The sequence below is a fragment of the Leptonychotes weddellii genome, chromosome 15, assembly GCF_054177405.1.
Source record: "Leptonychotes weddellii isolate Sample4059 chromosome 15, ASM5417740v2, whole genome shotgun sequence".
NCBI classification, from domain to species: domain Eukaryota; kingdom Metazoa; phylum Chordata; class Mammalia; order Carnivora; family Phocidae; genus Leptonychotes; species Leptonychotes weddellii.
Genome location: NC_138383.1, coordinates 50,278,314 through 50,290,656, shown reverse-complemented (window position 1 = coordinate 50,290,656; position 12,343 = coordinate 50,278,314). Strand labels below are relative to the sequence as shown.

Below are 12,343 nucleotides of genomic sequence, written 5' to 3'. Positions count from 1 at the left end.
CAAGTAAAAATGCACAAAGGACAGGATAAAAACAAAAAGAAATAATAAAAAACAACACAGGTAATACAAACAGATCTAAAATGAATCCAGATTTGCGAATTATTACAGACTTTAAAATGTCCAGAGATTTAAAAGACAGAATTTAGAACTACCAGAGAACTGGAAAAAATGGAAAGTAACCAAAAGGAAATGATAAACAGAATTTAAAAAATCAATTATCTAAGTTAAAAATTTCAATGGATGAGTTTTAACAGATTAGACCCATTTGAAGAGAAAGTCAGTGAGCTGTAAGACATATCTGAAGAAAATAAAGACAAAAATACAAAAGAGCCTTAAAAAGCCATGTAGCCACAACGTGCAGGTGTAACTAACATATATGAGTATTAGAAGAAATACCGCCGACCCAGTGGAGCTAAAAACAAGCCAATGCAGAAACCCTGTAATCTACTCTGAGGGATGCTCCAGAGAAATGAGGCCACACATCCACCGAAGACACACACAGGAGCATTAGAAAACGTATGTTCACAAAAGCCAAAACTAGAAACAACGCAAGCGTCCCCACCTGCACTGGATAGATACATCATGCTACATCCGTGTAACAGAACGCACACAGCAAGAATCTCTAACCACCGATGTACGCAGCAACATGCAGGGGCCTCACGCACAGAAGAATCAAATAGCCCAGATGGAACGACAGGATTCCCCTGAACTTACATGAAGTTCAAGAGTGAGCACTACGAAACAGTGTTCGAAGTCAGAACCCTGCCTGCCTCTCTGCGCGGGCAGCTCTGTGAGCACGATATATCAGAAAGTCTGTATCTTGACCCAGGTGATGATCGCCCTGGTAAATTTTTTCACATGTTAAAATTCACCAAATTTTACACTTGAGATTTATGCACTTTATTGTAATATCTCAATAAAAGCAAGTTTTAAGAGATACATAATGGCTGAGAATATTTCAATTATGATGTAAGACATAAACTCAGAAATCTAAGAAACCCTCTGAGAATCCCAAACAGGAGCAATATGAAAAAAATACACGTAGGTACAGCACAGTAAAACTGCTGAAAACAAAAGCCAAAAAGAGCATCCTTAAAATAGCCAGGGGAAAAAACAACATTTTACCTAAAGGAGCAACAGTAAGACCGACAGTGGACTTCTTATGAGAAACTGGGGAGCCAGAACAAACCAGTAACTTCCAAGTGCTGGAGGAGATCAGCGTAAGTGCTCAGGATGCCACAGCCGGCCAAGTATCCTTCTTGGATGAAGGCGGAAATAAAAAGATCCGTCTAAATAAACAAAAATATGAGAGCGCGGAGACTTCCAAGACGGACGAGGCCCACAGCCGCCTTTCTCTACCCTGATTACAACTAAAAACTCTGGATAAATACAAAAGCTACCCAAGGACTCTGAAAAATAAGCAAAGGCAGACAGATGAGAGAAGGAAGTCACCAGGGGAAGAAGCAACTGACCCAGGAGGGAACTGACTGCTCACAGGGGGCTTTCCCACTTCCGTGGCAGCGAAGACCGCCCCACCGTAGAGCCGCGACAGCTGCAGGCGCAGGGGCCCAGGCTCTGATCCCAGCGCCAGGGCAGGGCCCCCGAAGCGGAAGAGCAGGGGGGGCATTCTAGGAGACGAGGGCTAGAGAATGTGGCATAGAAATAGACAAAGAGACCAATGGAAGAGAACAGAGTCCTGAAACTGACGCGCCCCCCCCCTCACTTGTCACTCACTTGATGAATGACACAGATGACCTTGCAGAGCAGTAGGAACTTAAGTGGTACGGGAACTGGCTATCCATATGGAAAAAATAAAATTTCACCCTTACCTATACAGCATCTAGAGCAAAGTCAGTTCTAGATGAATTTTTAGATATAAATGTGACTACAAACAATGAAGCTTCTACAAAAATACATAAAAACATCTTTTTAACACCAGGGTAAGAAAATATTCTTTTTTTTTTTTTTAAGATTTTTATTATTTAGAGAGAGAGTGAGCACAAGCACATGAGCAGGGAGAGGAACAGAGGGGGAGGAAGATGGAGGGAAAGAAGCTCAAACAGACTCCCCGCTGAGCTCAGAGCCCGACGTGGGGCTCAGTCCCACGACCCTGAGGTCATGACCTGAGCCGAGATCAAGAGTTGGATGCTCAACTGACTGCGCAACCCAGGCGCCCCAAGAAAATATTCTTTTAAAAAACGGAACAAAAATCACCCATCATAAAGATCAATAAATTTGACTACATGAAAATCAAGAACTTCTGTTCATCAAAAGGCACCATTAAAATAATGAAAACATAAAATACTGATGGGCAGACATGTGCCACACAGGTCACCAAAAGGCTCTAGTACGACTGTATAAAGAGCTTCTAACAAATCGGAAAAAGAACCAAAAACAGATAAATGAAACAAAGACTAGACAATCCAATAGAAACTCGGCATAAGACTTGAGAGGACTCACACACACACGCATATCCCAGCGGTCCAGAAACAGGACAAACAAATGCCCGGGGGTCTTCAGGCAAATGCAAACGAAGCCTCCGTGAAGCACCACCACCAGCTACCAGGACGACGGGCCCACAGGGACTCCCCGTTCGTGCTGGCGGGAGTGTAAATGTGGACGACCACCGTGGACACGGTCTGGCTTGTCACCCACTGTTACACACGCAGTGCGTTCTGAACACCCCGACCCGGGCACGGCACCCCCAGCAGAAGCACGCGCCACAAGACCCATCCGGAACCTTCACAGCAGAATCACGCCTGACATCGCAGAGCCGGAAACCACCCAACGCGCGTCGCGACGGACAGACGGACGGCTCCGTACACGGTACAAAGCGGACGACAAGCACGGGGAAGCAGCCGGCGCCCCAGCGTCGGGTGAGAAGAGCCTCACGACGCCGCATGAGGAAGACGAGATGCCACACGCGGACTCAGCGGATGGAGACAGAAGCCAGGAGGGGCGGGCCTGGCACGCGGGCTCGCGTCCTGCTGTTCGGCCCTGGCGGGCGACGCGGAGGGGTGTGCTGGTGTGCTGGGTCTGTTGTGCAGGTCTGAGTTTTCTCCATTTGTCATACATTTAACAAGCCCAGGGGAATTTAAAAAGTATCATTCCTGGGGCGCCTGGATGGCTCAGTCGTTGAGCGTCTGCCTTCAGCTCAGGTCATGATCCCGGGGTCCTGGGATCGAGCCCCACATCGGGCTCCCTGCTTGGCGGGAGGCCTGCTTCTCCCTCTCCTACTCCCCCTGCTTGTGTTCCCTCTCTAGTTGTGTCTCTCTCTGTCAAATAAATACATAAAATCTTTAAAAAAAAAAAAAAAAAGTGGGGCGCCTGGGTGGCTCAGATGGTTAAGCGTCTGCCTTCAGCTCAGGTCATGATCCCGGGGTCCTGGGATCGAGCCCCACATCGGGCTCCCTGCTCGGCGGGAGGCCTGCTTCTCCCTCTCCCACTCCCCCTGCTTGTGTCCCCTCTCTCTCTGTCTCTCTCTCTCTGTCAAATAAATAAATAAAATCTTTAAAAAAAAAAAAAAGTATCATTCCTGTCAGGAAGCTTTTTGTGTGCAGCAGAAAAACCTACTGAAAACAGAAAAACGAGAGCTTGTGGATATCCAGTACGCAGTCATTCACGCAGTTACTGGTCAAATATCTGGAAGACCGACAGCAGGAACAGACCCGGAAGAGATCTTTACTCCCTGAGGGAAGACAGGGCTCAGGTGGGGGAGAGACAGGGCTGTGATTGCAGAGCAGCCGCCTCTGGGCTGCGCGGGCATCCGGGCGGGTGGCATGGGGGTGCCCCGGCCCCACGTACCTGGTGGCCGGCGTCCTGGGCGCTGCGACTCAGAGCGCCCTCCAGCTCCTGCCGTTCCCTCGCCGTCCCCTCCAGCTGCTCATTCGCCTGCCTCAGCATCACCTGCAGTTTCTTCACCTGCTCAATTGTAAATGCCAATAGGGACAAGTTCCCGAGGATTCTTTCATTCATGGAAAAAAAAGCCCTAGCTCTAGAAATTTTAAGAACCTCATCTTTTTTCTTCCTGATTTGTCAATTCAGAACGACTGACCTCATTCGGGGTCGGTGCCGTGCTCTATGGTTAACAAATCCCTTCTCACGTACGTTACCTCGTTCGAGAAGGTCTGCTCTTCCGCCTGGCCCTGCAGGCCAGGGCGCCGCCCCCTTACTCTGGGCTATCCTTGGCCTCCAATCTGCAACCCGCACTAACACTATGATTTTTTCTAAAACAAAAGTCAAATCATATTATTTCCCTACTTGGAGTTTCTAAATGCGTCCCAAAGTCTTCAGGGCAGAATCCAAACACCGTCCACCAGCACCGCTCCCTCAGTGATCTCATCCTGGCCTCCCTCTGTAGCATCCTCTCCCCTCCCATGCCCCCCACACAGCCCATGCGCAATTCGTGCTTCCAGAACACAGTGGTCCCCTTCGTAACTGTTCCTTTGCGCCACCTTTCCTGTCCTTGAACACCCTTTCCCATTTCTTCTCCTGATTTTTATTCCAGCTCTAAAACGAACCTAGCTCAAGCGTTACCTTCCCTGAGCGCACAGTGAGGCTACATGCCCCTCTGTGCCTCTAGAAATTTATGTTTCCAGCATCTACAGAAACTAGTACATACGGAGGAAATGAAAGCCAATGGCATTTGAAAATATTAAACCATCATTCTAATCTGCTTACTTTATTTTAAGGGAACTAAGGGAACAATCTTTACAATAATCAAATAACAATTTGGAAATATAAGACAAATCTTTTCCTTCTATATCCTTTCACAAGCCTACTCTCCTGAAATTCTACATTCCCTAAATGTTCTCAAGGAATCCATCATTAGACGCTGTATTAGGAAAGGTACGGGTCAATCTCTGCATGCAAAATCTACCAAATCTTAATTTCTGTGCTCCTGAAAACTAACCTTAATCAGTTCAACAGATTTCTGACAAGAAGGAGGCAATAAGCAATGAAGACTCTAACTAATGGTCATGATGATATTCAACTAAGCTTCTCGCAGTCAGCTGCAGCTCCGTCAGGCCCCGCATGGGGAAGCACTGTGCAGGGGCGCACGCTCCTGACGATGTGGCCGGCGGCCGCGAGCAGGAGCGCAGGCGGCGAAATCCGATGCCCCGGTGCTCCTGGCCCTGCGAGAGCGCAGCCGGCCTGCGTGGTGCTAGGCTAGCTAACCAAGCCCAGACAGAAGGGACAGAAGGGAAGGTCCTGCTGTGGCCCCTGGGGAATGAGGCTGACGCTGCACAAACCGGCTTATTTCGTATTTCACAGGGATACACTTCACCAAGCAAATGGGAGGGAAGAAGCCATTATTTCTGCGCCTCCGGTGAGAAGGACAACATCAGCAGTTTGGCATGCCGAAAGAAACTCACCTGGTCTCTGGTCTCAGCCTCCTGAATCTGAATCCCTTGTAACTGTTTCTCATAATTGGAGCACATATCGCAACGTCTACCAAGTTTATTTCCCGCGTTATGTACCTGAAGGCACCAAAATGACCTCTTATCAGGCAGAACAACATAATTCCACATCGCATACTTGAACACGCACAGTCGTACCTACGTTACTCAGAGGGGAACAGGGACGGGGTAGACAATGTCTTCAGAGATTTATGGCAATACAGGGCTGGATTCTAAGATGCCGTAAACGCCAATAAAAACACGACAGGAAAACAAGGGCCACGAGATACGGCATTGGAGGAAAACACGAGGCCACAGGTTCCAAGCCGAGAGCCACACACCATGAGTGAGTACGCCACCAGGAGAGGGGCCGTGGCCGGGAGCACCCAGCGCCCACGGGCCAACCACAAGCCGCCACCCCGTAAGCTACGCGTCCTGCGTGAGACCAAGGGGGGGCGGCTGCTGTGAGGCTTCGTCTGCGGTTCCGCTCAACAGTTCCTTCAGGAGACGTGGGCCCCGTGAAAGAAAGTGCTGCGAGTCAGAGAACCCGGCCCCTGACCCCCATCTCCCTGCTCCCAGTTCCCGGGAACACCCGCACGACTCCCGCAGCCTGAAGCCAAGCCCTCCCCCGTAAAGCTGGGGACGACGACACTGCCATCCCGAAGCTGGAACACAGGGCTGTGTGAACCTGCGAGCCACTGCGCAAGGCGTAAAGTTGAGCTCCTAATCGTACTTCTGAGTTTGCAAACACGCTTAGGAGGAAGATGAACCTCTCTCTCCCGCAGTTTCCGCCCCCTCCTCACACGCACGCACTGGCTCATCGACTGCTGACAAGCATTTGCGCTTCAGCTCTCCAGGAGAGACTGGAGACAAGTGCAGAGCAAACCGGGTTTAGGCTCCTCCAACAGAAAGCTGCCTGTGGTCCAGCTCAGGTGGGACTCCGGGGGGCGGAGGGGGGGCAGTTCACAGCCAGCGTGATCGGCCAGTCAGCTCCCTCCTCGGCCACAGCCCCCTGGACCGGCAGTCACGTGCGTGCAGGGACTCCGGGTTATCTCGTGAACCGACAGCAAACCCCACAGCTACCCGCTATCCCACACAGCGCGCGCGAGAGAGGAAGTCCGGAGGACAGCTCACCTCTTTCTGCAGGAGGTTCCATTCGGTCTCGCTGACCAGGCGGTAACCACTGGGGGACACGTAAGCACTCTCCACGCCCTGGGTGACACTGGAGAGGAGAGACGCGGTCTCCTCTTGCTCGGGTGTCATGGCCTTGATCGCCCTCTCCTGATCTTTGGTGAGCATGAACCCGCTTGGCATTTGCAGGGACCCAAGGGAAGCAGTATCAAAGTTCTCAGACACCGAATCTGCCCCGACCAACGGTCCAAAATCCGATTCGTCCAGGTTTCCGGCAGATTTTGCTTTGTAGTTATAGCCTAAAGCTTTGGACTGCAGGGAGCCTGAGGTTCCCAAGCTGTCGGTAGACTGTGCTCTCCTGAGTCCGTCTTTAAACACGTCTGTTTCCGATTTACCGAACGGGTCTCCAGACGGCAACAGTAAGTCCGCATCCAGCGAGTGCACCGACCCGTGGGTGCTATCTAAATGCTCCTGGAATGTGAAAACACACGTGGCCAAGTCAGATGACTCTGTACTTCAGAGACAAAATGACCGCATCGTAAACATGTCTGCCACACGTTACATACGATAATCCTGAGCGTGCTCCCGTCACATACTCACTGAACAAACATTTACCGGTGTCTTCTATATGCTGGACACTAAGCCAGGCGCTCAGGACACAGCTGTGAGCAAACCCTGACCTCAACATGTGTGCAGTTCCATGAAAAAAGAAGCAAGCAAGCAGCTGCTAGAATACCGTATGTGACGAGATGACAGGCTAGAGCTCCGTGCTGAATGCTCTGGGTGGGGGCTCAAGGGGGGGGGTGGGGCTTGAGCCCAGACACAGGGTCAGGGAAGGTCCCCCGAAGCCCAGTGCCGCGTGCGCCAACGTGAGGTGCTTCTCGTCCGCTCACGTGGAGATGCGCACCCGACACCGGGACCAGAAGTCTTCAGACAGAGGCCGGAGAGGGAGCACCACATAATGATAATTAAAGTCACAGCAGCAGCTCGGAACACCTATGATGGGTCTGCTGAGGACAGAGCCCCAAGAAACACCAATTTCGTCCACTCTGGGGATGGACGGAGGAAGGAGTAGCCTGAGTGGAAGGGAAATGAGAATAATGTCGAATGCCGGAAGGTGTTGCAAGCATGTTAAGTGGGGGCAGCAAGTGAGAGAACACACATTGTGTGATTCCGTGCACACGAAGCGTCCAGAACCGGTAACTCCAGTCAGTGGATGCCAAAGGCTGAGGGGAAAGGAAGCCAGAGAGTGACTCCTTGGAGGACGTGCGGTCCCCTGGGGTGGGGGACCCAGACAGACACGGTGCGTGCACGCTTCAAGTGGTTAATTCTAGGACGTGTGAATTTCAGCTCAATTAAAGAGACACGCGGGGCAGGTGTTCCCGACGTGCGAACAGCACAGCAGTGAGCCCCACGAGGCAGCCGCACAGTGACCGGGAAACCCAGAAACCCAGAAACCCAGAAAACCGGAAATGTGCAGCAAGTGATTCTTAAAATTCAACATATTCAATTTAAAGGACCAGCCTTTGTTTCAAGATAATATCCCGTCTACTTTTTGTTGTTAAATGCCCTTTCCTTTATGAACTGGAGAAGACTATGAAATACAAAACTTGTAAGTGAATTCCTCCATTTCTGTCTGTATAAAGATGTTTTTTCACCTGCGAGATTCAGATGGCTGAGGAACACACATCTAGTCTGTGTTGCCGTAGCTACGGCCACGGTCCCGAGTAAGTGCCCGATACAAGCCAGGACGGGGATCCCTGCTGCTGGCTTACAACAGAGCCTCCCGCGAGCGCTGCCGCACGGACATGGAGGAGGGGAGGGGGCGGCGGCAGGAAACACGCCAGACCACGGAGCCCGCAACCACACAGGGGGCACACGCTCCCAGGGCAGCGTGAACTGTAGGGGGTTTCTCAAAGATGACTCAACAGTATGTGCCGATACCTGAAAACGTCTATGCCCTTAAACTCGGCGGTCCTTTCCCCGTAGCGCACACTAAGGTGAGCAATCAGGACAGTCCAGCATGAGTTCTGTTCAGGGAAGAGTTACATGCAACAGCATTATGCTGTTCCTCATAATGAGGAGAACTCCCGCACTAATGAAAGGTGGAACCAATCTATTAGTCTGTCATTCCTGTTTTTCATTTTCTACGTTTTACGATGTTTTTCCCATTCTGAGGACCTTGCTGGCCAGGGAGAGACGGGCCCTCCAAGCCACCTGACTCCTCTGATTAAGACACAAGTCGCCTACGAACACGCTCGCACATACACCCAACCCATCCTGTGTCCAGCCCCCAACCACCTCCTTTACCTGCCCTCACGACCCCACGCCACTACGCCCCTCGCCCTAAATCAACCTGGGGCCAGGCACCAGGAAACCAAGGACAGACCCTACACCACGCCCCCCGGTATTCCTCAAACCAGCCAGCCCTGTGCGGTTTGCCCTGCCCCTGCCCTCGAAAGTCCCTGTAATGCCTGGGGCACGTGCTGTCCACTTGCTCCTGCCCATGCCTCGTGACCCAGTGCTGCCGCATCTGCATGTGGCTCTGCACAGGGCAAGGGACTCGCTTCTAGGGACACTGTGAGCAACATGACACTTTTCTTCCAATGGCGTGGACCTGTAGGCCTGGGCATAAATCAGTTACGATGGAATTATGGGGCATGTGCTTGCCGAAATGCTGTCAGCTATTAAATACCACTTGTGGGAAAACATTTACTGATATGCCAAAACCTCTAAGATAGATTTAAGTGCAAAAAATTTACATACAATATTATGTAGAGTTACAATATGGGTTATGTCTAAAAAGTGAAAACAGAAACACACACATGTTAACTCTGGAAACAGAGAAAAGAAACAGAAAGGAAGCAGGGGTCTGCACTAGAACGCTAGTGGAGTTCATCTCTGGGCAGCAGAATCACCCAGAAGCTCTCCTTGTTTCGTAGGCCCTTTCTGTACTTTCCACATTTCCCACAGCAAACACACATTACTTTTGCAGTGAGAAAAGGATACTCTACACATCAGACTAAAGAAGGTATCAGGTCCTACAAATTTTCATCATCTTTAGCCATAAAGCTAAGTCTCCGAAGCGGCCACTCTGAACTTTACATCAACAGGCGAAAGTAAATCATCATGAGTCTCAATACAAAACAAGCGTATTCCACATTCAAAGTGTAAAATACCAGATCTGAAAACCTAAAATATACTTTAAATGTCTGGAAATAATGTGACACACAATATATACTAGACCAATGAAGACGGAATCAAAAAATGTCAAAAATGTTTCACTGTACATTCTAACAAATCTCTCTTTCCTGTTTTCCTGCTAAAATATTTTTTGGAAAGTCTGAAACTTTTTCAAACATTCCTGCACACAGACACCACATAATACTTGGCAGTACCCAAAAACTGAAACACTCTCCTGAGAGTCTGACCATTAAAAAAATACACAGCAGAATCAGGCCAAGTGGTTCTCAGTGTACGACCCAAAACAAAGAATGTAGAAAAACAATTACGTCATCCTTTTCCGTGTCCGCTAGGATGTTTTTAAAACTTTCATGTCCAACAATCCGTAAACATGGAAATATAAGCCACCAGGAAGCAGACTGCACAGGGCTGAGCATACACATGCCAACCACACAGATACACGGTACCCCTGAAAGTGGCAACAGACCTGATCCGATCCGGCCAGGGGACGGAGATGGGGCTGGGGGCAGTGGGCGCGGGGCGCGAGAGCTTGGCCGGCACGGAGACGGGTCTGGCTGTGAAGACGTGGGGGTGTGGGAGGCACGGAGGGTCACCCAGCAGTGAAGGCCCTTCGGTGCCACGCTGGGCTCGAAGGCCAGAGGCCTTCATTCCTATCCCGAAGGGGCAACAGTCAGCCTGCGTCCTGAAGATGAGCGGGCAGGGGAGGCGGCACGGCGGAAGAAGGAGCCAGCGTGCAAGCACGATAGGATGGCAACTGCGGCTGGAACGGTGTGAAGCAGGAAGTGGAACCTCGTCGTGCCCGTCACGGGAGCCCGTGTGGTCTCTGAGGAGGGGAGCGGCCTGGCTGCAGCTGCACTTGCCACCAGGGAAGGGGACAGTAATGCTGGGGTGCAGGTGGCCGAGAGGCTGCAGACAGGACACCCGACGGGGAGGCCCCTGCTTCCGTGGGTGGGGGGGGCGAGAGGCCCCGAGGCCACCGGAACACCACTCTGCACGTCCGAGGCTCCCCACTCCACCTGAGTCCTCACAGCCCAGGGCCTCAGATCCGCTGATATGCAAGCATGTGCTGTGGGGGGGTTCGGGGCTTGAGGACTTGAGCTCATCTTTTAAAGTAAAAGCCAAAGTACTGGCAACATTTACTATTCATCCCCGCAGAGATTTTGCAGGTGTCCTTTAAGTTCGCTTCTACTGCCCTACTTTGAGAACCCCTGGAAAAAGAGCCTGTATGTGGCTGAGCGATGGTAAGAGGACCCCATGTTTCCGGAGCCCTGGCTGTGAGCCCGCCGACGCGGCAGGAAAGAATACCGTCGCTCTAGCTCTGCGCTCCCGCACGCACACGGCCACGCCGTGGACACGGGGCCCTAACGACAGACTCACCCTACCTCTTCATTCGACAGCTGGGCCGGAGACTCCTCGTGCGTGAAAGCACACACAGACGCGGCTTTTGCCTCCTCCTCAACCTCTGTTCTGTCGTGGTCCTTCCTCTTGTGAAATCTCTGTTGTTCGTCTTCCTCCTAAAAGTTAAAGAAAATACATACATACATCACCCGGGTGATCTACACTTCACCACTCATAGTTCTTCAGCCGCTCAAAACAGATAAAAGAGAACGAAGCTTTATGAGAACACCGGGCCTTGAAGTTTACTCGCTTTGTAGTCACTGTCTGGATGTCTGGTCCTGACAAAAGGTTTCACCACCACAGGCACAAAGTACGAAGCCCGTCATAGAGGAGAAATCAGGAAGCCGCTTCCAAGAAGAGCGCGCTATGAGAAAGCAACACAAAACACACCCTCACGTCAAGGATCCGAGAGCGTTTACGCGGCCGTCCCATCAGACAACTACAGAACGCAGGCAGGGCGCGGCCATTAGAAAGAGGTACAAATTCACGCAGAACACAAAACGAATGGCTGAAGTTAATGTAACAGTCTGCACGACACAGATGAGCAGGCACCTCGGTGCTCCCCAGAACGGCCTCACGGGCGGGACACAAGCTTCTTCGGGAGCAACGTCACGCTCTCCACGGAGGCAGCTGGAAACGGGCCCACAGAAGCAGCACGTGCTGGATCTGGAAGGATCAGCGCGGGGAGTCTGCCAACCGGGTGAGGAGTGAGCAAGGGCTCCAGGGAGGGCAGGTGCACAGGGGACCCCAAGTATCCTGCTGTGGCTGAGAACAGGGCAGGCACACAGGAACTCGAGGGCACGGGCTTCGAACCTGGGATCTGCCAACAGTCCGCACTGCACCTGGGACGCTGCGGTGTCTGTTTGCTCTGGGAACTGCATGACACAGAGCTTTACAGGTAAAGCCTGGGCACACCGCGGAAAGCCCGCATAGAAAAACCTCAGTACATGTTAATACAGGCCCTAAGTGACCACTTCCAGCATCTAGACTGTTTCGATCCTTAAGTTGGCTGTGTCTACACAGAAGAGGAACGAGCCACAATTAAAGACAGAAATTTTAAAAAGGATGAAACTTCTTAAGTCATACAAGGCAATCTAAACAATCTGCACAGTACCTAGAAGGGCTTCTACATAGCTCTCCTGGGGAGATCTTTGCACCCACGCACAACACGGTGCAGGAGAGGAGCCACACCACCGTTTGAAATGAAGAAC

General features: G+C 51.2%; 1 protein-coding gene across 6 annotated transcripts in view; it reads right to left on the bottom strand.

Moving 5' to 3' along the window:
- The window catches only part of RABEP1 (rabaptin, RAB GTPase binding effector protein 1), a 77,962-nt gene that overhangs the window by 12,012 nt on the left and 53,607 nt on the right, over nucleotides 1–12,343 (bottom strand). For 4 of the 6 annotated variants that reach the window (XM_081805901.1, XM_081805900.1, XM_081805903.1 and 1 more), the window contains 4 exons: nucleotides 11,117–11,248; nucleotides 6,534–7,001; nucleotides 5,376–5,480; nucleotides 3,805–3,921 (listed from right to left, as the gene is read on the bottom strand). In XM_081805901.1, coding sequence (XP_081662027.1) covers nucleotides 3,805–3,921; nucleotides 5,376–5,480; nucleotides 6,534–7,001; nucleotides 11,117–11,248 — 822 coding nt within the window. The remainder of the gene's footprint in view (nucleotides 1–3,804; nucleotides 3,922–5,375; nucleotides 5,481–6,533; nucleotides 7,002–11,116; nucleotides 11,249–12,343) is intronic. The other 2 variants (XM_081805902.1, XM_081805905.1) reach the window with 2 other exon arrangements.